At 47.7% G+C, this 25,290-nt stretch overlaps 1 protein-coding gene across 1 annotated transcript in view; it reads left to right on the top strand.

Moving 5' to 3' along the window:
* The window catches only part of LOC308595583 (uncharacterized protein), a 48,943-nt gene extending 24,476 nt beyond the window's left edge, over positions 1 to 24,467 (top strand). The window contains exons 11-20 of the mRNA XM_081209992.1: positions 768 to 951; positions 3,449 to 3,548; positions 5,435 to 5,553; positions 10,437 to 10,474; positions 12,921 to 13,033; positions 16,503 to 16,651; positions 19,499 to 19,593; positions 20,813 to 20,891; positions 21,759 to 21,867; positions 23,894 to 24,467. Of these exons, the coding sequence (XP_081066118.1) occupies positions 768 to 951; positions 3,449 to 3,548; positions 5,435 to 5,553; positions 10,437 to 10,474; positions 12,921 to 13,033; positions 16,503 to 16,651; positions 19,499 to 19,593; positions 20,813 to 20,891; positions 21,759 to 21,867; positions 23,894 to 23,967 (1,060 nt within the window). The 3' untranslated portion in view covers positions 23,968 to 24,467. The remainder of the gene's footprint in view (positions 1 to 767; positions 952 to 3,448; positions 3,549 to 5,434; positions 5,554 to 10,436; positions 10,475 to 12,920; positions 13,034 to 16,502; positions 16,652 to 19,498; positions 19,594 to 20,812; positions 20,892 to 21,758; positions 21,868 to 23,893) is intronic.
* Positions 24,468 to 25,290: the final 823 nt, after the last annotated feature.

The following is a 25,290-nucleotide window of genomic DNA, read 5'->3' as shown; positions in this document are numbered from 1 at the left end:
ATATGGAGGGTGGGACAACTCAGTAGCCTCAGTAACGATTTCACACGGAATATGCAATTCTTCCGCCATCATTCGGACAAACGCCGATCCCTCATCAATAACTCACAATCTCGTATCAACATTTGCTGCCGTTCTGCTCGCTGACGGTTTGCCAAACGGAGGGTAATCTTCGATGGTTTTCCGCCTTTCACAAAACTGCTTCAACCACTCACACACTTTCAGCTTCATCTCTGTACACAATTGTGAGCATTTTGGGTGGCGCTGTGGGTTAAACCACAGAGCCTAGGGCTTGCTGATCAGAAGGTCGGCGGTTTGAATCTCCGCCACAGGGTGAGCTCTCATTGCTCAGTCCCTGCTCCGGCCCCCAGCAGTTTGAAAGCACGTCAAAGTGCAAGTAGATGAATAGGTACCACTCTGGTGGGAAGGTAAACGGCGTTTCCATGCGCTGCTCTGGTTCGCCAGAGGCGGCTTAGTCATGCTGGCCACATGACCCGGAAGCTGTACAGCTGGCTCCTTCGGCCAGTAGAGTGAGAAGAGCGCTGCAACCCCAGAGTCGGCCACAACTGGACCTAATGGTCAGGGGTCCCTTTACCTTTAATGCCAATTGTGTGTTGAAATATTTCTCACTGTCCGTTTTCTGTGACCATTCACTGAACTTTCCAGTCACACCTTGTAGAATGGCTGAGTTGTGAGGGACCCCAAGGCTTTTCTGATGATGTTAAGCGCCGGCTACTTCACCTCATGGACCTTCTCCGTTTCTCCTGCAGCATCTCAGCCCAGAGCAACTTTGCGGTGGGGGCCGTGGTCAACGCCACGTTCGGCTCCATCACGGAGCTCACGTTCTACATCACGGCCCTCATCAAAGGCGCCCGAGAGAAGAACAAGTGCTACGAGGAAATCGTCAAGTCCGCCTTGACGGGGACCCTGCTGGGCTGCGTCCTTTTCATCCCGGTGAGTCCAGCCCTCGAGTGGCCATCAAGACACTTGAAATAAACAACTACCTGACTTTCAGAAAACATCTGAAGGCAGCCCTGTTTAGGGAAGTTTTTAATGTTTGATGTATTTATCGTGTTTTGAATATTCTATTGGGAGCCACTCAGAGTAGCTGGGGAAACCCAGCCAGATGGGCGGGATATAAATAAATAAATCAACAACAATTATTTGTTTATTTATTATCTTCCCTCTAGGAATTTGTGGCTTCTCTGTCCCGTCCCCCACTTCCCAAATCCCCTCGTATCTGTCGGGACTGTTCATTCTGGCCTGAAATTCTGCGACTGAATTCTGCAAACGAAACAGGGGAGCTTTGGGCCGCGGGAAGGGAATTTTTTTTACTTTATTGGTTTCGTAACATTTGCATGCCCCTTTGATTTACAGTGGCACCTCTGGATGAGAACGGGATCCGTTCCGGAGCCCCGTTCGCATCCTGAAAGGAACGTAAGACATGACTTCGTGTGCGCGGGTCGCGTTTCACTACTTCTGTGCATGCGTGTGACATCATTTTGAGCGTCTGCGCAAGCAGCAAAACCCGGAAGTAACGCGTTCGATTACTTCCGGGTCGCTGCAGAGCGCAACCCGAAAACACTCAACCTGAAGCGTATTCATCCCAAGGTATGACTGTAATTAATTAATTGGTGAATTTACTAGACTCCTCCTCTCACCGCATTAGCTTGGCCGAATGGAGTTCCCATCCTGGTTCCACAGTGGTCCCGTCCCTGACCTCGCGACACATTATTCCCCGACCATAATGGATCTGCAAAACAACAACAGACTTGGGCAAAGTTGCACAATGAAAAGTCAGAGGGGAGGTGCTCTGCCGTTGCGCCGAGTTCTGCTGCGTTTCTGCAATGTGCTCTACACGGGGCTTCCCTTGCGATTGATCCACAGGCTGCATTGAGTGTAGAATGCTGCAACACGATTGCTGACAGTAATGAGGCCTTCTCAACATGTGACGCCTCTCCTGAGAGATCTGCACGGCTACGGGGCCAAGTTCATTGGCAACGCAGACCGGGGATGGTGGCATTTGGGACTCCCAGCAACATTTTTTTTGCTGGGGGTCGGCAGTTTGTTTGTTTTACTTTAAAAAAATTTTTATGAGCCAGCTCAGCCCAGCGGTTCCATCGACCAAAGCAATTGCTTAGATCCCCTAATCGCTTCCAGCGGTTTGAGACCTGCAGACACTGCCTGGCTTTTATCATCATCATCATCATCATCATCTAATATATAAAATAATAATAATTATAATTATAATCTGATCAATTATAACAATAACAAACAATTTTATACCATATCTCCACATTGCATCTTACCCTTTGTTATTTTCCCATTATTACATCTTAATTATTTACACGTTTTCTTAATTGTAAGTGTTTAAAGAAGTGCTAGTAAGTCCACTTATTTACAATAATTCTTTAGATATAACATAAACGGTTCCCAGTCCTTCTTAAAATCTCTCTTGGCCTTGTCTCTTAGTTTTCCAGTTAGTTTCGCCACTCCAGCATATTCCATCAGCTTTTCTTGCCATTCTTCTTTCGTTGGTATCTTGTCGTCCTTCCATCTAACATCCTAGCCGCCGTTGTGGCATACATAAATAGTTTTTTACATCCTTTTGGCAAGTCTTGCCCTGTAATACCTAACAGAAATAATAATAATAATAATTTTATTATTTCGGTTACAGACCAGTTCCAGCTCACATACAATATCAGGGAAGTCATAAAACACGATAGTGATACATTTGAATTTACAGTTGGGTATAACAGGGACAATACAGATATAGCAGCAGTTAGAAATATATAATTTAAATCACTAAAATACAACCTGAAATTGACATTCAAAGGCCTTAGGGAACAAGCTGTGCTACCATATAGCTGTCAACGTTTCCCTTTTTGAAAGGGAAATTCCCTTATTCCGAATAGGATTCCTCACAAGAAAAGGGAAAAGTTGACAGCTATGATAATGACTAAGTTTTATGGCAGTTGCACAGAATTTGGCCAACCTAACATAAAAGCTTCTGGTCTTTTAACAAAAGATGCCTTAAACATTCTGTTCATTTCATTGTAAATCATTCCCCGATAACTTTTAGTTATTTTGCAATCCTGCCACTAATAATAATAATAATAATAATAATAATAATAATAATAACAACAATAAATACCCCGCCCATCTGGCTGGGCTTGCCCAGTCACTCTGGGCGGCTTCCAACAAAATATTAAAATACAGTAATGCCATCAAACATTAAAAGCTTCCCTCCTTCTCTTTGCATTTCCAACACTTATTGGAGCTTGTCCTGTACATTTTTGCCATTTTTTCAGGGGTAATGTACCATCTCTCAGGGGTGGGCAGTTGGGAGAATTCTGAGCTAGGTCTTCCTGCTCGCTCGCTGCCTCTTCCAAAGCCAGGCTGGCGGACGCAGGGATGGAGCCACTATCCTTCACTCTCTTTCTCCTTCTAGGGGCTGTGCATGGTGATTGGCGGCATTCGACACCAAGAGCAGAGATTCAACAGCAGGTCAGCCGGGGTCAGCTCTGCCCTCCTCTTCCTCTCTGTCGGAGGTAAGTTGCAGAGGTAGGTAGGTAGGAGGGCATAGCTGCCAACTTACAGATTTGAAAATAAGGGGCCAGCAGCCTCGGAAATAAGGGATCAGCAGCCAAAATAAGGGATTTTCAGAGCACAGGTATGTTCGCCTTCTGAGCCCCTCCGAGCCAGAAAGGCAGAAAGCCCAGCCAGCAGCCAAACGAAGCCTCAAGCGGTGGTTCCCACAGCGCAGCAACCCGGCAAAGGGGATGCAGCAAGGGAAACCACCGTCACCTCTCCGCTGGGAAGCGCTGAGCAAAGGCGAGTCCCCAGGCAACGCGGCCGATTTGATCGGCACAAGGCATGCAAGCTCCACCCCCCCAAGTCGTTCTTGGACTCCTTATTGGGTGAGCAACGCAGCCAAGCAACACAGTTGGAGCCTCCCTCCTCCCTGGCCGGCAGGGAGAGAGGGAGAGGAGCTGCTTCCTTTGAAACCCGGGAAATTTAAGGGACATCATCAATAAGGGACAGCAGTGGGACATGGCGCTGGGATAAGGGACTTTCCCGTCAAATAAGGGACGGTTGACAGCTATGTAGGAGGGAGCCATTGATAGCCTTACCCAACATTGTCTTTCATATAGCTTTTATATATTTAGCAACTTTAGCGAATGGGGCCGTTTTATATGTGACAAGCAGGTCGCAGTCAGATAACAGCCAACATATTTTCACTTCAGGGTTCTGCCAGCATCTGTTCCAAAAAAATCTCTTTCTGGGGTTTTGACAGAGCTGACAATAGAGCATATAACAGGGGAGATCTTCTACCTCACCTACAGTGGTACCTCTGGTAACGTACTTAATTCGTTCCGGAGGTCCATTCTTAACCTGAAACTATTCTTAACCTGAAACACCTCTTTAGCTAATGGGGCCTCCTGCTGCCGCCGCTGCACGATTTCTGTTCTCATCCTGAAGCAAAGTTTTTGACCTGAAGCAATATTTCTGGGTTAGCGGAGTCTGTAACTTGAAGCCTATGTAACCTGAAGCGTATGTAACCCGAGGTACCACTGTAGTACCAATGGGAGAATTTTGAGATATAGATAAATCATCCTCGTTATCCTGTTTATAAGTCCAACCCCTGAGCAGTCTTGTAACACCAGGGAATACAAAAATATCTGTTGTCAGGTTTTTTGAGGCTAGCAAGTCTAACTTGGCCAACCCAAGCTTCTTCCTTTGTTCCTCCAGGAGGGAAAAGCAGCCAGAGTTGACTAAACCCTCCACAATAAGCCTGAACATCCATATTAAAATGTGCTAGAAAATGATCCCATTAAAACAAGACAGTACAGTGGTACCTTGGTTCTCAAACGCCTTGGAACCCAAACACTGCAAACCGGGAAGTAAGTGTTCCAGTTTGCGAACTTTTTTCAGAAGCCGAACGTCCTCCGTTTTGAGTGTTACGCTTCCGATTTGAGTGCCACACTTCCGTTTTGAGTGTTACGCTGAGGTCTGTTTTTGCTATTTATTTTGTGCTTTTGTTTTTGCAGCCCTTTTTGTTTTGTTTTTGTGACTGTGTGGAACCCAGTTCAGCTCCTGACTGATTGATTGATTGTGTGGCTTCTGTACATTGTTTATTGCTTTCCTTTTACGGATCAGTGGTCTCGTTAGATAGTAAAATTCATGTTAAACTGCTGTTTTAGGGGTTGTAAAAGTCTGGAACGGATTAATCCGTTTTGCATGACTTTCTGTGGGAAAGCGCGCCTCGGTTTTGCAACGCTTTGGTTACGGAACGGACTTCCGGAACGGATTAAGTTTGAGAAGCAAGGTACCACCGTAATGAAAATGGGAAACTCGGGTCAGGGGGAAAGATGTGGGCTGGACGGATCCTGCGAGGTGATGGGGCTGATCTCCTCTCGCTCTCCTTTCCCCGCAGGTGTGTTCGCTCCAACCCTCTTCTCCAAAGTCTATGGGAGGCTGGTCTGCGGGGAATGCCAGAACGTCACCCAGGAGCCACCAGGGCACTACGTCTGCCAGAGCTGCTACTTCGACTTGGTGAGCAGCAGCATCTGGACCCCACATGGGGCTGGGATTTCACCAACCAGTCCCAGTTGCGTTGGCTATGTTGTTGTTGTTGTTTAGTCATGTCCGACTCTTTGTGACCCCCTAGACCAGAGCACGCCAGGCACTCCTGTCTTCCACTGCCCCCCCGCAGTTTGGTCAAACTCATGCTGGTAGCTTCGAGAACACCGTCCCACCATCTCGTCCTCTGTCATCCCCTTCTCCTTGTGCCCTCCATCTTTCCCAACATCAGGGTCTTTTCCAGGGAGTCTTCTCTTCTCAGGAGGTGGCCAAAGTCTTGGAGCCTCAGCTTCAGGATCTGTCCTTCCAGTGAGCACTCAGGGCTGATTTCCTTCAGAATGGAGAGGTTTGATCTTCTTGCAGTCCATGGGGCTCTCAAGAGTCTCCCCCAGCACCATAATTCAAAAGTATCCATTCTTTGTCGATCAGCCTTCTTTATGGTCCAGCTCTCACTTCCATACATCACTACTGGGAAAACCAGAGCTTGAACTATACGGACCTTTGTTGGCAAGGTGATGTCTCTGCTTTTTAAGATGCTGTCTAGGTTTGTCATTGCTTTTCTCCCAAGAAGCAGGCGTCTTTTAATTTTGTGGCTGCTGTCACCATCTGCAGTGATCATGGAACCCAAGAAAGTAATCTCTCACTGCCTCCATTTCTTCCCCTTCTATTTGCCAGGAGGTGATGGGACCAGTGGCCATGATCATAAATCAGGCATAATCTCTTTGCTGCTCTGCAGTGGATCTCAGCGGCAAAAAACAGCCCAGATGAATTCTGAGTTGCTGGTTTCTTCAGACACCACAGGGGATTTTGGCTTCTTAAGGTTCCAAGTTGTTGATTATTAAACTTCTATACCGCTTAAAGCCAAAATACAGTCATACCTTAGGTTACAGTCGCTTCAGGTTGCATTTTTTTGGGTTACGGACATGCTGAAACCTGGAAGTACCAGAACGGGTTACTTCCAGGTTTTGGCGGTCACCCATGTGCAGAAGCGCTAAATCGCATTTTGCACATGCGCAGAAGCGCCAAATCGCAACCTGCGAACGTGCATCCCACACGGATCACATCCCCAACCCGAGCATCCGCTGTAACTCGCTGAGCTGTTTACCAAGTACAGTGGTGCCTCGCAAGACGAAATTAATTCGTTCCGCAAATCTCTTCGTCTTGCGGTTTTTTCGTCTTGCGATGCACGGTTTCCCATAGGAATGCATTGAAAATCAATTAATGCGTTCCTAGGGAAACCGCCTTCAGACCAGGTCCGGGGACAGTCTGTCCCCAGACCTCTTCTGAAGGCTGGGGGGGGGGGACAAGGGCTTTTCTTCCCACCCCCAGCATTTTAAAAAACCCCGGGACAGCGGAGGACTTCTCCGCTGTCCGGGCAATCTTAAAATGCTGGCGGGCGGCATTTTAAAATAGCCCCGGACAGCGGAGGACTTCTCCGCTGTCCGGGGCGATTTAAAAGCCCCTGGGAAGGCAGGCAGGGGGGACAAAGACTTTTGCCCCCCGCCAGCCTTCAGAAGAGGTCCTGGACCTCTTCTGAAGGCGGGCGGGGGGTGAAAGTCTTTGCTCCCCCCCCGCCTGCCTTCAAAAGGTGTCCCCACGGCGGCGGGAGGTGTCCCCTGCCCCCCGCCCGGCTTCGGAGCACCAGGAGAAGCGATCTCCCCGCAGCCCCTTGCTGCAAAAGACGTCCGGGGGAAGCGGGGAAGAAGCGCTTCGCTTCCCGCTGCCCCCGGACGTCTTTTGCAGCAAGGGGCTGCAGGGAGATCGCTATCTCCCTGCAGCCCCTTGCTTCAGAAGAGGTTCGGGGGCAGCGGGAAGCGAAGCGCTTCGCTTCCCGCTTCCCCCGGACGTCTTTTGCAGCAAGGGGCTGCAGGGAGATCGCTATCTCCCCCCAGCCCCTTGCTTCAGAAGAGGTTCGGGGGCAGCGGGAAGCGAAGCGCTTCGCTTCCCGCTTCCCCCGGACGTCTTTTGCAGCAAGGGGCTGCAGGGAGATCGCTATCTCCCCCCAGCCCCTTGCTTCAGAAGAGGTTCGGGGGCAGCGGGAAGCGAAGCGCTTCGCTTCCCCGCTTCCCCCGGACGTCTTTTGCAGCAAGGGGCTGCAGGGAGATCGCTATCTCCCCCCAGCCCCTTGCTTCAGAAGAGGTTCGGGGGCAGCGGGAAGCGAAGCGCTTCGCTTCCCGCTTCCCCCGGACGTCTTTTGCAGCAAGGGGCTGCAGGGAGATCGCTATCTCCCCCCAGCCCCTTGCTTCAGAAGAGGTTTGGGGGCAGCGGGAAGCGAAGCGCTTCGCTTCCCCGCTTCCCCCGGACGTCTTTTGCAGCAAGGGGCTGCAGGGAGATCGCTATCTCCCTGCAGCCCCTTGCTTCAGAAGAGGTTCGGGGGCAGCGGGAAGCGAAACGCTTCGCTTCCCGCTTCCCCCGGACGTCTTTTGCAGCAAGGGGCTGCAGGGAGATCGCTATCTCCCCCCAGCCCCTTGCTTCAGAAGAGGTTCGGGGGCAGCGGGAAGCGAAGCGCTTCGCTTCCCGCTTCCCCCGGACGTCTTTTGCAGCAAGGGGCTGCAGGGAGATCGCTATCTCCCCCCAGCCCCTTGCTTCAGAAGAGGTTCGGGGGCAGCGGGAAGCGAAGCGCTTCGCTTCCCCGCTTCCCCCAGACGTCTTTTGCAGCAAGGGGCTGCAGGGAGATCGCTATCTCCCCCCAGCCCCTTGCTTCAGAAGAGGTCCGGGGGCAGCGGGAAGCGAAGCGCTTCGCTTCCCCGCTTCCCCCGGACGTCTTTTGCAGCAAGGGGCTGCAGGGAGATCGCTATCTCCCCCCAGCCCCTTGCTTCAAAAGAGAAGACCCGCTGTCCCCGGGGCAAGCTTCGTTTTGCGAAGCAAGCCCATAGGGAAATTCGTCTTGCGAGGCAACTCGAAAACGAAAAAACCTTTCGTTTTGCGAGTTTTTCGTCTCGCGAGGCGTTCGTCTTGCGGGGTACCACTGTATAAAAACAGTTGCTTTTATTATCCATTAACGTTTCTATATCGCCCTTCATGAAGAGACCTCGGGGCAGATAACAGCTTAAATCACAAAACAGATAACATAAGAGCAAAAAGGGGGCAGGGAATAAATTGTGCAGGGGTCATAATGTAAATACCCCTAATTAAATTATTATTATTATTTATTAAAATTATTAGTTGCTCTCTCTTTTTTTTGCAATGGCAACTCAAAGCAGCTTCGCGACTTACAATAAAAGAACAACATATATTGAAACAACCCATCTGCTCTAAAAGGTTGTAGATGGTTCAATCAGCCTTGTTAAAGAGGAAGTTTAAATGAAGGCGTCGGACAAGCATCCCACAAACGGAGCCGATGCAGAAAAGGCCCCATCCTCGTTTTGCCACCATCTGGATGTTCCACGAAGATGATCTCAGGGTCTGGTGCTTTACCAACTGCACTGGCTCCCGGTGGAGTACAGGGTCAGGATTAAGGTGCTGGTTTTGACCTTTAAAGCCCTATACGGCCTAGGACCCTCGTACCTACGGGACCGCCTCTCCTGGTATGTCCCACAGAGGACCTTAAGGTCCACAAATGACAACATTTTGGAGGTCCCAAGTCGCAAGGGGGTTAGATTGGCCTCAACCAGGGTCAGGGCCTTTTCAGTAGTGGCCCCAACTTGGAACGCTCTGTCACAAGAGACTAGGGCCCTGTGGGGCTTGACATCTTTCCACAGGACCTGCAAGACAGAGCTGTTCCGCCTGGCCTTTGGTTTGGACTCACTCTGACCCTTATGTTTCCCTCCCCTTATGGTCTATGGGCTACTTTAAAAATGCGGCTGCATTTTAAAATTTCATTTTAACCTGTATTTTAAATTGGTTCCCACCCCCCCCCTTATGTTTTTACTGTAATTTTACTGGTGTTAGCCGCCCTGAGCCCGGCTCTGGCCAGGGAGTGTGGGGGTATAAATAAAAATTATTATTATTATTATTAATTATTATTATTTTTTCAGTTCATATGGGGAGAGGCTTTCCTTGAGGGCTGCGGTCTTAAAACTTTATAGGTCAAACCCAGCTCTTTGAATTGGGTCCAGAAACTACCGTATTTTTCGCTCCATAAGGCGCACCGGACCATAGAGCGTACCTAGTTTTTTGGGGGGGGGAATAAAGAAAAATAAAGAAAAAAAAGACAGCCCACTGGCTTCCTCTTTAGCCACGCACAACCTCTCCAGCCGGGAGAGGCTGCACGCGGCTTTGTTTTTAGCCGCGGGGTTGGCGCGGGGGAAGCCCGGGCTTCCCCCGACCCCAGCCCCCAGAACAGGTCCGGGAGCGGAGGCAAGCTTGCGCAGCCTTGCCGCTGCTCCCGGAGCTTGCGGGCTGGGGGAGCGCTCCGAAGGTTTGCGGATAGCTGCCTGAAGCCCGGGGAGCACAGCGGGAGATGGCACTGCGCTCCCCGGGCTTCAGGCTGCAAGCTGCAATCCGCAAGCCTTCGGAGCCCGGCGGGAACTCCCGCTGCACTCCGAAGGTGTGCGGATAGCTTTCTGAAGCCTGGAGAGTGAGAGGGGTCAGTGCGCACCGACCCCTCTCACTCTCCAGGCTTCAGCGAAAGCCTGTATTCGCTCCATAGGACGCACACACATTTCCCCTTCATTTTTGGAGGGGGAAAAGTGCATCCTATAGAGCGAAAAATATGGTAATCGGCAGCCTGTTGAGCAGTTGAGCCAGGATTGGTCTTATGTGCTAAAGACAGTCTTGCCTCGGTGAGCAAACTGGCTGCCGAATTCTGCACCGGCCGAAGTTTCCGAACCGTCTTCAAAGGCAGCCCCAAGAATATTTGCAAATGGATAACTTCTGGCACTGCAAGGTCTGATAATTCTATTATCTCTTGGTAGATGGAGAACAATGGGACCCTTTACTACAGCCATGTTGAGTAAGTACCTTATCATTCATCCTTTTAATTTGCCTGTCAAACAGAACTGCTTCTGGTCATGGGAAGCCTCACTGGCTGGCGCTGCTGTGAGCCACAAAATTCCATTCTGTCATGTGCCAGAGGCGCATAACATGCTCTCTGTCTTCCTTGTCCTTGACTGTGGCAGATCGATTTTTCTAACGCAGCCCCATGCATGAGTCGTTCATCATCTGATCGGATCACCAGTTCCCTGGTAGCTTCTGAAAATAATAATAATAATAAAAAACTCTGCACGAGGCTTGAGGAAGTGACTCCTGCGACTCAGTGGAGCTTCTCAAAGAAACCTGTTTATTGAGCGTTTATCCAGATTTGCATGCACAAAGCTTACGGGGAGGTTAGATGGTATCTGGTCTTTAATGAGCTTTTGCTCTGATTTGTTTGTGGGGAGGTCGAGTGATGATGAGCATTCATTCGAATTTGATTTTTCTCATTAATCAGTGGTTCGTTCCACTTTTCGTTGCACTTCCTCATAATATTCCTAACAAGTCCGCTTCTTTTCTTTCGTTTTTTTCACTAGCACAGCAGAGCCCTCTGTTCCGTGTTAATTGTTATTTACATGAAGAATTTCAAAACCATTTGGCAGGGAATGTCACGGCCATTTGCTATAGGACAGGCATAGGCAAACTGGGCCCTCCAGATGTTTTGGGACTACAACTCCCATCATCCCTGACCACTGGTCCTGTTAGCTAGGGATGTTGGGAGTTGTAGTCCCAAAACATCTGGAGGGCCCAGTTTGCCTATGCCTGCTATAGAAGCATTAAAGCCAAATGTATAAAATCACGAAATCCAGAAGACTCAACAATGAACCAGATGAATTCCCTGTAGACACCTGAAAGGCTTTGAAATGGCGCAAACTTAAATTTCGCAGTTTGCAGCTGAATTCCTCCCATAAAATACTGACCGCCTAGAACCATAGAATTGTAAGGGGCACCCAAAGGTCCTCTAGTCCAACCCCTTGCTGTGCAGGAATCTCAACATGCGGTCCCCCATCCCATTTGAAACCAAAGCGGACCCTGCTTAGCTCTGCAAATGTCCTAGCAGTTTTATTGCTGCACTACCAGGAAGATAGGAGACGCGGGTGGCGCTGTGGGTTAAACCACTGAGCCTAGGACTTGCCGATCAGAAGGTCGGCGGTTCGAATCCCTGCGATGACGGGGTGAGCTCCCGTTGCTCGGTCCCAGCTCCTGCCAACCTAGCAGTTCCAAAGCATGCCAGTGCAAGTAGATAAATAGGTACCACTCCGGCGGGAAGGTAAACGGCGTTTCCGTGCGCTGCTATGGTTCACCAGAAGCGGCTTAGTCATGCTGGCCACATGACCCGGAAGCTGTATGCCGGCTCCCTCAGCCAAGAAAGCAAGATGAGCGCCGCAACCCCAGAGTCGGCCACGACTGGACCTAACGGTCAGGGGTCCCTTTACCTTTACTTTACCGGGAAGATAGAAGCACCTGGCCTATCTTAACTTGGTATATATCAGCTTCCCTTTTTTAAAAAAATATTTTTTATTAATTTTCCATTTAAACGTATATAATCACATCATTATTATCCACTTTAACTCTTTTGGCTCTTTAGATTCTGTCGACTGCCTTCCCTCCCACCTCCTGGTTTCAACAGTGACCTTTTTATCACAGCATTTTATATATTTCCCCATTCTAATATAACTCGTTACAAAATACCTCAAAGTTTAAATAAATGTAGAAAGGTAAAAAAAATTCTCATTACAAGTCTTCGGATAACCCTACCGGTGATGTTAATTGCTTACAACGGTCTTTCAAATATTGTATAAATTCACTCCAGTTTTTTGGAATACTTGATCGTGCTGGTTTTGGATTTTTCCCGTCAGTTTTGCCAGTTCCGCAAAGTCCATCATCTTCATCTGCCACTCTTCTTTCGTTGAAACAAAATAAAATTAAAAATTCCTTCCAGTAGCACCTGTTCTTTCGTTGGTACTTCTTGTTGCTTCCATTTTTGGGCTAAGAGGATTCTTGCTGCTGTTGTTGCGTACATGAACAGTCTTTTATCTTCCCTTCACCTACTATACCCAGTAAAAAGTCTTCTGGTTTTTTTAACAAAAGTGTTTTTAAACGTTGTCTTTAACGCATTATATATCATTTCCCAGAAAGCCGTTACCATTTTACAGGTCCACCACATAAAATATACCTTCCTTTTCTTTATATTTCCAACAATCGTTAGATCTTGTGTTACACATTTCAGCAAGTTTTGATGGTGTAAAATACCATCTCTACATCATTTTCATCCCATTTTCTTTAAGTGCACTGCATGCATAGATCAGCTTCTCTGTGCTCATCTCTGCCTCTTAAGGTTTAGTCCTGGGGCTGCCCTGGCATGTGGGCCAAGCATAAAGGCTAAAAACACCCCCCTGCATATTTTAACCCTTTGTGTGTGGCAGGCCCCTGGTGTATACGGTGTCCCTGTTGCTCCCTGCGGCGTACATCATCGGCCTGCTCTTCACCCTGAAGACTCACTCGCACATCTACGACATCCATGTCAGCGACTGCCACAGTAAGTACCTTCCTGAGCTTTGCTTTTGTCAGGTGGGGAATAATTTATTATTTATACCCCACCAATCTGGCTGGGTTTCCCCAGCCACTCTGGGCGGCTTCCAGCAAAATGTTAAAATACAATAATTCATCAGATATTAAAAGCTTCCCTAAAAAGGGCAGCCTTCAGATGTCTTCTAAAAGTCAGATAGTTGTTTATTTCCTTGACATCTGGTGGGAGGGCGTTCCACAGGGCAGGTGCCACCACCGAGAAGGCCCTCTGCCTGGTTCCCTTTAACTTCGCTTCTCGCAGGGAGGGAACTGCCAGAAGGCCCTCAGAACTGGACCTCAGTGTCGGGGCTGAGCAATGGGGGTAGAGACTCTCCTTCTGGGCCGAGGCCATTTAGGGCTTGAAAGGTCAACACCAACACTTTGAATTGTGCTCAGAAATGTAAAGGTAAAGGGACCCCTGACCATTAGGTCCAGTCATGGCTGACTCTGGGGTTGCAGCACTCATCTTGCTTTATTGGCCGAGGGAGGCGGCGTACAGCTTCTGGGTCATGTGGCCAGCATGACTAAGCCGCTTCTGGTGAACCATAGCAGCGCACGGAAACGCCGTTTACCTTCCCGCCGGAGTGGTACCTATTTATCTACTTGCACTGTGATGTGCTTTCAAACTGCTAGGTTGGCAGGAGCAGGGACCGAGCAACGGGAGCTCACCCTGTCGCGGGGATTCGAACCACCGACCTTCTGATCAGCAAGTCCTAGTCTCTGTTGTTTAACCCACAGCGCCACCCACGTCCCTGCTCCGAAACATACTGGGAGCTAATGTAGGTCTTTTAGGAACACGGTTATATGGTCTGGCTAGTCACCAGTCTAGCGGCCGCATTCCGGATTAATTGCAGTTTCCGAGTCACCTTCAAAGGTAGCCCCACGGAGAGCGCATTGCAGTAGGAAGTTGGCCTCTCTTAATGCCTTGAGGCGGGTTGTGCGCCACCATGTTGAAGTCCCAGAGTTCTGTATACAATGTCTCACAGAGCAGAGTTAATCTGCGAAACTCGCTGCAGCAGGAAGCAGGGATGGCCCGTCTTGAAAAAGATTAGACAAAACCGTGGCAAAAGCTTTCCTTAGGTGGTCTTTTAGAAGTGGGTCGGATGGCAGGCAAGTCCTACTTCTCCCAGGCCTTTGGCCAATTAAACAATCTACAGTGGTACCTCAGGTTAAGAACTTAATTCGTTCCAGAGGTCCGTTCTTAACCAGAAACGGTTCTTAACCTGAAGTGTGCTTTCGCTAATGGGGCCTCCTGCCGCCGCCGTGCGATTTCTGTACTTATCCTGGGACAAAGTTCTTAACCTGGAGCAACCACTTCCTGGTTAGCGGAGTTTGTAACCCGAAGCATCTGTAACCTGAGGTACCACTGTATAGGCTATTAAACTGAATTGGGTGGTGGTGTATTTTTTTTGTTTGTTACTATGCTCTGTGTGTGTGTGTGGTAAAGGTTAAGGTTAATAGCGACACATGTGGCGCTGTGGTCTAAACCACTGAGCCTCTTGGGCTTGCTGATCAGAAGGTCGGCGGTTCGAATCCCTGCGACAGGGTGAGTTCCCGTTGCTCGGTCCCTGCTCCCGCCAACCTAGCAGTTCGAAAGCACACCAGTGCAAGTAGATAAATAGGTACCGCTCCGGCGGGAAGGTAAACGGTGTTTCTGTGTGCTCTGGCACTCGTCACGGTCCTCCATGTGCCAGTAGCGGTTTAGTCATGCTGGCCACATGACCCGGAAAACTGTGGACAAACCCCAGCTCCCTTGGCCTGAAAGTGAGATGAGTGCCACAACCCCATAGTCACCTTAGACTGGACTTAACCATCCAGGGGTCCTTTACCTAATATATATATACATATATATACAGTGAACGTTCAGGTTTCGAATGTGATCCGTGTGGGATGCATGTTTGCAACCTGCAGCGTTCGCAACCCGCAGTGGCGCGTCTGCTCACGTGCAGGTTGTCATTCAGCGCTTCTGCGCATGTGCAAATCGTGATTTAGTGCTTCTGCGCATGCGCATCCCCGAAACCCGAAAGTAACCCATTCCAGTACTTCTGGGTTTCGGTGCGTCCGTAATCCAAAAGCGCACAACCTGAAGCGTCTGTAACCCGAGGTGTAACTGTATATATAAAACCGCAATGTAATCTTTGGATGAAGGCTGCATAGAAATTTAATAAATAACAAATAAACACCCCTTGTAGTTTAAGGATGAATTCTGGATGCAATGGAGATGTGAAAGATCTGGCTCGTCACCAGGAGGAAATGATTACCGTATTTTTCGCTTTATAAGACGCACCAGACCATAAGATGCACCTAGTTTTTGGAGGAGGAAGACAAGAAAAAAAATATTCTGAATCCCAGAAGCCAGAACAGCAAGAGGGTTTGCTGTGCAGCGAAAGCAGCGATCCCTCTTGCTGTTCTGGCTTCTGGGATAGCTGCGCAGCCTGCATTCGCCCCATAAGACGCACACACATTTCCCCTTACTTTTTAGGAGGGAGAAAGTGAGTCTTCTAGAGCAAAAAATACGGTAATAATAGGACCCACAAAGGGGAGGATGGAAGCCCAGGAGATTCGTTGGAGATTCGTTCTTATGATTTATGTTGAAAAACCAAATAAATAAATAAAAAATAAAAAAATTATAGTACCTGCAAAAAAAAAGAAAAAGAAATTTAATAAATAACAACTATGGTAACGTTGCTGGACGTTTTGCTGCATTCTTTTATATTCTGTTGGAACCCACCCAGAGTGGCTGGGGCAACGTAGGTGGGTGGGCAGAGGAGTGCAAGCAATATTTTTTTCCTATTTTTTTTTAAAAAAATTAGCATAAATGTTACAAAATATAAGCAAAATATTGCAAATACATACATATATATTTCAAATAAGCACATCTACAGTGGTACCTCGGGTTAAGTACTTAATTCGTTCCGGAGGTCTGTTCTTAACCTGAAACTGTTCTTAACCTGAAGCACCACTTTATCTAATGGGGCCTCCTGCTGCCACCGTGCTGCTGGAGCCTGATTTCTGTTCTTATCCTGAAGCAAAGTTCTTAACCTGAAGCACTATTTCTGGGTTAGCGGAGTGTGTAACCTGAAGCGTCTGTAACCTGAAGCGTATGTAACCCGAGGTACCACTGTATATGAAAAAAGGAACAAAAGGAACGAGAAAAGAAGAAGAAAAGTTGGAAGAATTTGTTCCAAGTTTATTCTACAAATTCCTCAATATGAAAGTAATAATAATAACTCATTGATTGACTTCCATAACTTACACTGCACTTCCCCATACAATCTCGCACAAATATTCAAATCAATAAGTTTTCAAAATCTTTCACAAATCTATTCTAAACAAGTAATCAATTATGATCGTCCTTATCGACTCCTGACTCCCACCCTCCCCGGCTGCTGCTTCCACGCCACCCGCTTACAGATGTACGTGTCTCTCCTGTTCTCTAGTGCCCGGCCACCATCACAGCGCAGTGGTCCACTGGTCTCGCTGGAGAGCTTTGCTCATCTTGCTGGTTGCCACTCTGGGCATGTCCGCCTGCGCAGACCTGGCCACGGAGCACATCAGCCCCATCTTGAACAACTCGGCAGTGTCTCAGGTGAGGAGGAGGCAGGGCCAGGGCTGGCGCAGGTGGGGGCCGCAGTGGGGCGATGCCACCCTTGGCGTGAAGACCAGGGCTCCTTCTCCATGTCCCCCAAGGAGGTGGTTCGCTACCGGGGCCTTTTCAGTGGTGGCCCCCCAACCGTGGCTTGCTGTGTCCAGAGAGGCTCTCTTGGCCATCACAGGAGCATCTCTTAAGCCTCTCTCTTCTCCCAAGCCTTTCAATATGATTTTTAGTTTCTAGGATTATTTTGGTTCAATTTCTTTTTAAGGTTATGTGAGATGCCATTGGGGGAGTGTCTTCTCATGATAAATAACACTGCACAGTCCTATATACAGGCGAATAAATTCTGTTGGTTAAGTGGATGGCAGGGTTTTGAGGTTGGCTGTGGGCAGAAAAGGAGGAATACGTTGGGAGCATAGATTTGTTCTGCAGTGTTGCTGTTAAGCCTCTGAAGTTCTGATAACCGACCCACCTGTAACATACAATGCCTAGTAACTAGGTATTGCAACTTTAAAAAGTGGAATATTTAAACATCCTATTCAAAGTTCTGGGGTGTTGATGTTTAGTCTTTTTATATACGGTAAAAAGGATTCTAAATTCCACACTTAAAATAGATTAGAATCTACCGTAAGTCTATTGTACTAATGCAGTTTTGCATGTACTCTGGAACTATCTGGAAATAAAAGTGTTCAAAATGTTTAAAATGGCGGGGGGGGGGGGGGAGAAACGTGTTGTCGTTGGGCCATTAGCATGGTTTTATGGGTCTTTAAGAATTTGATCAAGTCTTTGGATGATATATCAGTTTTTATTTCTTTAAGTACCGTATCTTTCGCTCTATAAGACGCACCAGACCACAAGACGCACCTAGTTTTTGGAGGAGGAAAACAAGAAAAAAAATATTCTGAATCTCAGAAGCCAGAACAGCAAGAGGGATCATTGTGCAGCGAAAGCAGCAATCCCTCTTGCTGTTCGGGTTCTGGGATACCTGCGCAGCCTGCATTCGCTCCATAATACGCACACACATTACTTTTGAGGAGGGAAAAAGTGAGTCTTATAGAGCAAAAAAAACCCCGGTATTTCTTCATAGCCTCATGTCATTCTCCCCTAAACTGCCACTTTCCCACACTTTCTGCTCCCTTGGTCTGGATTTTCTCTGAACCGGGTTAACTCAGAAAAGGAGAGGGGTGTGAGGAAATAATAATAATAATAATATTGGTGCGAGGAAATAATAAATAAATTAATAAATAAATAAATAGGAACTTTGGTTGTCAAACATAATCCGTTCTGGAAGACTGTTTGACTTCCGAAACGTTCGACAGCTGAGGCGCAATAGGCAAACGCAATGCGGGAAATTGAGAAACACGCCTCGGAAGCCATTTGAAAACAGAAGCAATTACTTCTGGGTTTTCGGAATTCGGGTTCCGAATCGTTCGGCTTCCGACATGCTAGAAAACCGTGGTTCCACTGTAATACAGTGGTGCCTCGCAAGACGAAAACAATCCGTTCTGTGATTCTCTTCGTCTAGCGGTTTTTTCGTCTTGCAAAGCAAGCCCATTGACGGATTAGCGGATTAGCGCTATTAGCAGCTTTCAGCGGCTTATTGGCTTATCGGATCAGCTGATAAGCGGCTTAGCGGCTTAGAAAAAGGGGGGGAGGGAAAAAAAACAGCAGGAACTCGCAAGACATTGTCGTCTTGCGAAGCAAGCCCATAGGAAATTCGTTTTGCGAAGCACCTCCAAAACGGAAAACCCTTTCGTCTAGCAAGTTTTCCGTCTTGCGAGGCATTCGTCTTGCGGGGCACCACTGTAATAATTTATACGCCACCGATCTGACTGGGTTTCCCCAGCCACTCTGGGTGACTCCGAACAAATCCAAGCTGATCCTAGGAGGGGAAAGTCAGTGATTTGGAGGAGAACGTCATGAAGTGTTGACTATCCTACAACATGGATAGGCAAACTAAGGCCCGGGGGCCGGATCCGGCCCAATCGCCTTCTCAATCCAGCCTGCAGACGGTCCAGGAATCAGCGTGTTTTTACACGAGTAGAATGTGTGCTTTTGTTTAAAATGCATCTCTGGGTTAGTTGTGGGGCATAGGAATTCGTTCATTATTATTTTTTTTTCAAAATATAGTGCGGCCCCCCACAAGGTCTGAGGGACAGTAGACCGGCCCCCTGCTGAAAAAGTTAGCTGACCCCTGATCTACACTAAACGACGGCGTGGGTTTGACTTCCGAGGCACGTTTGAAAACGGAAGCAATTACTTCCGGGTTTTTGGTGTTCGGCTTCCGAATCGTTCAGCTTCCGAGATGCTGGAAAACTGCGGTTCCACTGGGAGCCCGGCTCTGGTCAGGGAGGGTTGGGTATAAATAAAAATTAATAATAATAATAATAATAATAATAATAATAATAATAATAATAATAATAATAAATGGGTTTCCGCAGCCACTCTGTGTGACTCCCAGCAAATCATGAAGTGTTGACTATCTACCCTAAACAACGGCGTGGGTGAACCCTATCTTAGTCCCGTTGTGTATATATATATACGGTGGTACCTCAGGTTAAGTACTTAATTCGTTCCGGAGGTCTGTACTTAACCTGAAACTGTTCTTAACCTAAGGTACCACTTTAGCTAATGGGGCCGCCTGCTGCCGCCGCGCGATTTCTGTTCTCATCCTGAAGCAAAGTTCTTAACCTGAAGCACTATTTCTGGGTTAGCGGAGTCTGTAACCTGAAGCGTCTGTAACCTGAGGTACCACTGTATTGAAGCTCTGCACTGCTCGGAGTGAGGAGCTTATAAATCGGCTAAAGAACCAAATAACCAGGCCGCCTCTCCTTCCCTCAGCACTTCATTGGCGTGACCATCCTTGCCATGGTGCCAGAGCTCCCAGAGATCGTCAACGGGATCCAGTTTGCCCTGCAGAACAACCTCAGCCTCAGGTGGGTCCGCGGAAGCCTAGCCTGGAGGGTCTCCCAAGAAATATTCCTTAAATATGCCCTCCTCCTGTGCCAAACCTCTTTAGACCGGGGTGCAGGTCTCAGCGGATGTGAAGAAAGAAAACCCTATTTTTTCAAAATAAAAAAATTCCTTCCAGTAGCACCTTAAAGACCAATTAAGTTAGTTCTTGGTATGAGCTTTCGTGTGCATGCACACTTCTTCAGATACACTGAAACAGAAGTTGCCAGACCCTTCTATATAGTGAGAAGGTGGGGAGGGGTATTACTCAGAAGGGTGGTGGGAATGGGAGATTGGCAGATAGCTGAGATGAGCCTGTTGACAACTCTTAACAACTGTAATAGGTCTTACAGGAAAAGGCAAGGGGTGAGAAGGTGAAAAATGACTTAGTCATGTATAATGAGATAAGAATCCAATGTCTCTGTTCAGACCAGGTCTCTCCATGGTTTTAAGTTTGGTAATGAGAGCATGCACACGAAAGCTCATACCAAGAACTAACTTAGTTGGTCTTTAAGGTGCTACTGGAAGGAATTTTTTTATTTTGACTATGGCAGACCATCTATGTCAGGCATAGGCAAACTCGACCCTCCAGATGTTTTGGGACTACAATTCCCACCATCCCTGACCACTGGTCCTGTTAACTAGGGATGATGGGAGTTGTAGTCCCAAAACGTCTGGAGGGCCGAGTTTGCCTATGCCTGAATTTACCATTTTGGAAGGATGTAGTTGTCTTGAGTCGGCTCCCAGTGGAGCGGGAAAGCTTTCAGGAGGCATTTAAAAGCTGAATCTCCAGTGGCATAGAGTTCCACAGGACTGTTCCGACGACATCAGTTTTTTTGTTGTTGAATTAGCTTTTGCCAACTTGGTGTGTGTGTGTGTGTGTGTGTGTGTGTGTGTGACCAGCAACACTCCTGCAGATGATTTTGGCGACCAAGCTAGGATAGGATAAGGGTTCAGGTGATCCCCAAGGTACCCAGGAAACGTGTGGGGATTGTGTGATGTAAACATGACCGCCTCCTGCGTTGTGGCAGATGCCCTTGCCATCCTGTCAGAGAGGGGCCTTTGGAACTCTGTGCTACAGGAGGCGATTTCTAACTGGGTAGTGGGAAACAGCAAGGTGGTGGGGGTCCTTATGTATTCGGGGAGGGGAATTTTGACGGCTGCATTCACCTCCCCTCCCTGCTGTCTCTTTCTCTCTTCTAGCATTGAGATTGGGAACTGCATCGCGGTCCAGGTCTGCATGCTCCAAATCCCCATCCTGGTGCTTTTCACAGTCTTCTATGTAAGTCATGGGATCCCCAACCACCTTGTATCATCATGTCATAGCGTTGAAAGGGCCAGATTTAGGTTATTATTATTATTATTATTATTATTATTATTATTATTATTATTATTATTATTATTATTTTATACCCCGCCCATTAAAAATACATTAAATGATGAGGCCCTAAGCTATGGTAATGAGGTAATGGGGCCCTTTCTATGTCCAGCTGTCCTTTATCAACAACAATTGGTTGCTGTTTTTTGTGTGGAATATATGCTATATGGTAATTTATGGACCTAATAGGTATCTCAAGCCATTTGCACATGTTCCACATGCAACCAGTCCATGCAGAATGTAGTCACCCTGTATACAGAAATGAGCGAACCAGGGCCTTTTCAACACTGGCCCCGACTTGGTGGAACGCTCTGTCTCATGAGACCAGGGCCCTGTGGGATCCGATTTCTTTCCGCAGGGCCTGTAGGACAGAGTTGTTCCGTCTGGCCTTTGGCTTGGAATCAACTTGATCCCCTCCCCCTCTTTCCTTTTTCCTTCTGTGATGGAACTCTTATTTGGGGACTTCCCTGGCTTTTTTCTGGCCCACGTAGGACCAGTCTGGATAGTTGGCCTTGGTGAAGACTTGACGTTTTCATCCCCCAAAAAGTTTTTGATTGAGTTTCCGCTGAAATGAGGCTGCATTTTAATGTTTTAATGTTCTATTTTAATCTTGTTTTAAAGCTGTATTTCAATCAATTGTTTTTATATTTGGTGTTAGCCACCCTGAGCCTGGTCTTGGCTGGAGAGGGTGGGGTATAAATAAAACATTATTATTATTATTATTATTATTATTATTATTATTATTATTATTATTATTATTATTATTTCCAGCCCACGGACTTCATCCTGGTCTTCAGTGACCTTCATGTCTATGCAAGCATGTTCAGCGTAGTCCTGATGAATTACATCTTTATGGACGGCAAGTGCGACTACTTCCAAGGTAAAGGTGGCTTTTGAGTTGCGAGTTCCAGTCCTGCCTGCTGGGGGGGGGGGCTACTCAAAGCCAGAAGACCACCGCCTCTGAGTTAAGTTGGGCTGTGTACTTGCTGTAACCTTTAAAGGGCATTCAAAACGTAATCTCCACCCCACCTGTCTCCGGGTGCTGGGAATCGTAGATTTAAGCAATCTACGGGTGTGTTCACATCAGCAGCTTAAAAAGCAGCGAAGTCATTTCAAGCCAGTTTCGCACTGAGTTTTTCACCATCCAAGGGCAACGTTTTTCGCCTCCCAAGGGATGCCTTCGCCAATGCGCAGTACCTTTTGGGTTTCCCCTGCCCGTGAACCTGTCATCTGTGTAGGTGTGTTCATCTGCGCATGCGCAGCGGCCGTCTCAAATGTTCACACTGTGCAAAGTGAATATGGCTTAAGTTTTATAGTTGGATTGAAGCTGGGGTTTTTTTTGGGGGGGGTGGAATCATCCAACAGCAGGATTTGTTCAGAAACGGCGCGATCAGTATAGATCGTGGGTTGTGCATCGTGTGTGCGGCTTTAAAAAAAATCTAGCAGTGGGAGCACACTGGATGTTGTTGAATTTATTGCCTGCCCTTCAGCAGATCCTAAGTTACAAGAAAGTGCAATCTAGAATTAAAAACAGTTAAAATCATCTTGGGCTACATACTGGCTTATAGAAAATACAGTCATACCTTGGTTTTCGAACAGCTTAGTTCTCGAACATTTTGGCTCCCGAATGCCACAAACCCGGAAGCGAACTGTTTTAGGAAGCCGAATGTCCAACGGGGCTTCCGCTTGGCTGCAGGAGCTCCCTTCAGCCAATCAGAAGCTGCGCTTTGGTTTCCGAATGTTTTGGAAGCCGCATGGATTCCGTTCGACTTCCGAGGGACGGCTGTAGAATAGCTGGATGAGTGAATACTTTGAACAAGTTACGACGTTTAGCTGGCAGAGAATCGGAAGTTGTTTTTATCTTTTTCTAATTTCCTCTCTTTTTGGATTGGATTTTTAAAATATTTACTTTTTTCTGGTGTGTGATAAAAAGATACATACTTTGCATTGGGTATGGACTTTTGATAAGTATCAGCAAGAAGAAAAAAGTAAAAAAAACCCAAGGTGAGCAAAGTTTATCTCCCGGTGAACTGGGACAGCCTTCAGATTGCCAAAAAAAGATGTCTCATGCAAATGATGACTTGGTCTCACTGGTTGATGATCTCCGGCGGGCTAGGGACAAAGGTGAGAGCTGTTTCCTAGTTCTGCTGGATCTCTCAGTGGCATTTGATACCATCGACCATAACATCCTTCTGGACCGTTTTGAGGGGCTGGGAGGTGGGGGCACTGTCATACAGTGGTTTCGCTCCTTCCTCCTGGGCCGTGTTCAGAAAGTGGTGGTGGGGGATGAGTGTTCAGACCCCTGGGCTCTCACTTTTGGTGTGCCTCAGGGTTCCGTCCTCTCCCCCATGCTTTTTAATATCTATATGAAGCCGCTGGAGGTTTGGGCTGGGTGTTCACCCTGTGGAACTCTGAGATAATTTATTGCTCAGAGAGATAAGGTCTGGCACGCTTCTGTTGCGGCAGACGTCTGTTGCGCAGCACGCATTCCAAAAGCTCTGAGCAAAAGCAGAGTCTCACAGCGGTCAGAAATAAAGCCTTCTATCTTCTGTGCGTCGGTGTGCATAAATCAAGCCCTCACGCAGAGTTAGTAAAACTAAAAGCACTTTATTTACAGCTCAAACTATCCTCACAGGAACGCCCTCCCTTCAGATGTGGAGGAAATAAGCAGCTATCCTATCTTTAAAAGACATCTGAAGGCCGCCCTGCTTAGGGAAGTTTTTAATATTTAATGCTGTATTGTTTTTAACACTCGATTGGGAGCTGCCCAGAGTGGCTGGGGAAACTCAGCCAGATGGGCGGGGTAAAAATAATAAATTATTATTATTATTATTATTATTATTATTATTATTATTATTATTGGACCCGCCAATCTTTCCATGCTGATTTGCACTCTCCCCCCGCAGGCACTGTGCTGGTAATGGTTTACTTCATCCTCCTCGCAGTATACTTCTTTGCTCCTTCTCCCGCCGGGTGCTGATGCCTCGCACCGCGCTGGACCCCATCCTCCCGCCGCGGAATGTGCCTTTCGCTCAGGGACTTTAAAAACCGCCGCCACTACCAAGGAAGGTTTCCTGCTGCGTCTTGTCAAGGTGGTGGTGGTGGGAAGCCTCTCTCAGATTCCTGCCAGCTTCAAAGCTTGTTCCCCGACACGTTGGGTGTTTTTAAAATTGAAGAGGCTGAGCTGGGAACGGCAGAAGGATGTTGTTGGAAGTTGGACGGACGGGAGCAAGCAAGCAAGCAAGCTCCTTGCTCCTTTCCACGCTCCAAAAAACTGTCCGAGATTCCCGACAGCTCCGACGTCTGCTGTTTTCTCGAAGGCTCTCGCTGTGTTCGTGACTTTCTGGGGTTCTGTTTGCTCAAAACGGCTAGCTACCTCGTGTCCCGGTGGCGGTGGTCGGGGTGGTGATGGCAGGGTGCTTCCAAGCAAAGCTGCCTCTGGCCTCGACTCCAAGCACAATAAAGGAAGCCTCTTCTGAATGCGTCTCCCAGTTGGCCCTTGAACTTCTTTTCAGTAGCCCTGCGTCACCGTCTGTTGTCTCAAGAGGGAGGCTGTGTGGTCATGAAATACTGTATTTTCGCTCCATAAGACGCGCTTTTTTTCCTCCTAAAAAGTAAGGGGAAATGTCTGTGCGTCTTATGGTGTGAATGCATGGTCCCTGGAGCTGAAGTGCCCAGGGGAGAAAAGCAGATTTATTTATTTTTAGAAAGAGGGAAGGGGGTGTTGAAACAAAGCCGCTGAGCAGCTGATCGGCAAGCGATTGGGAGTGGGATAAGGGACTCTAGCGATAAAGGAGGCTGCCTGGGAGGGGGGAGGTAAAAGCCCATGGATCCTCAGAATTTTTGCATTGGGTCACCCCAAATTCACCATCAGATCACATAGCATGTCCATGGCTACAGCCTGCACCAAAAAAAACACGCACCCACTGTTGCATGGGGCCACAATGGCGCAAAAACATGGTTACAAAGCACGGATCCACATGGATCCTCAGGATTTTTGCATTGGGCGACCCCAAACTCACCGTCAAATCACATGTCTGTGGCCACAGCATGAACCACAAAAATCATACATCCACTGTTTCGTTCAGAATATTTTTTTTCTTGTTTTTCTCCTCTAAAAACTAGGTGCATCTTATGGAGCAAAAAATACGGTACATTTTTTCCCCCCTCGGCTGGTCCACCCCGACCTCCAAGAGAGGAAAAAAATTGTGTGGGGTTTTTTGGGGGGGTTGGGTGGGGGTGTTTTGTGAATTATCATTGGAAGTCTAGTGCAGTTTCCCAAACTTAATACCGGAGCATCAGA

The sequence above is a fragment of the Podarcis bocagei genome (genome assembly GCF_964188305.1).
Source record: "Podarcis bocagei genome assembly, chromosome: 10".
Lineage (NCBI taxonomy): Eukaryota > Metazoa > Chordata > Lepidosauria > Squamata > Lacertidae > Podarcis > Podarcis bocagei.
This window is presented reverse-complemented; position numbering and strand designations above follow the sequence as displayed.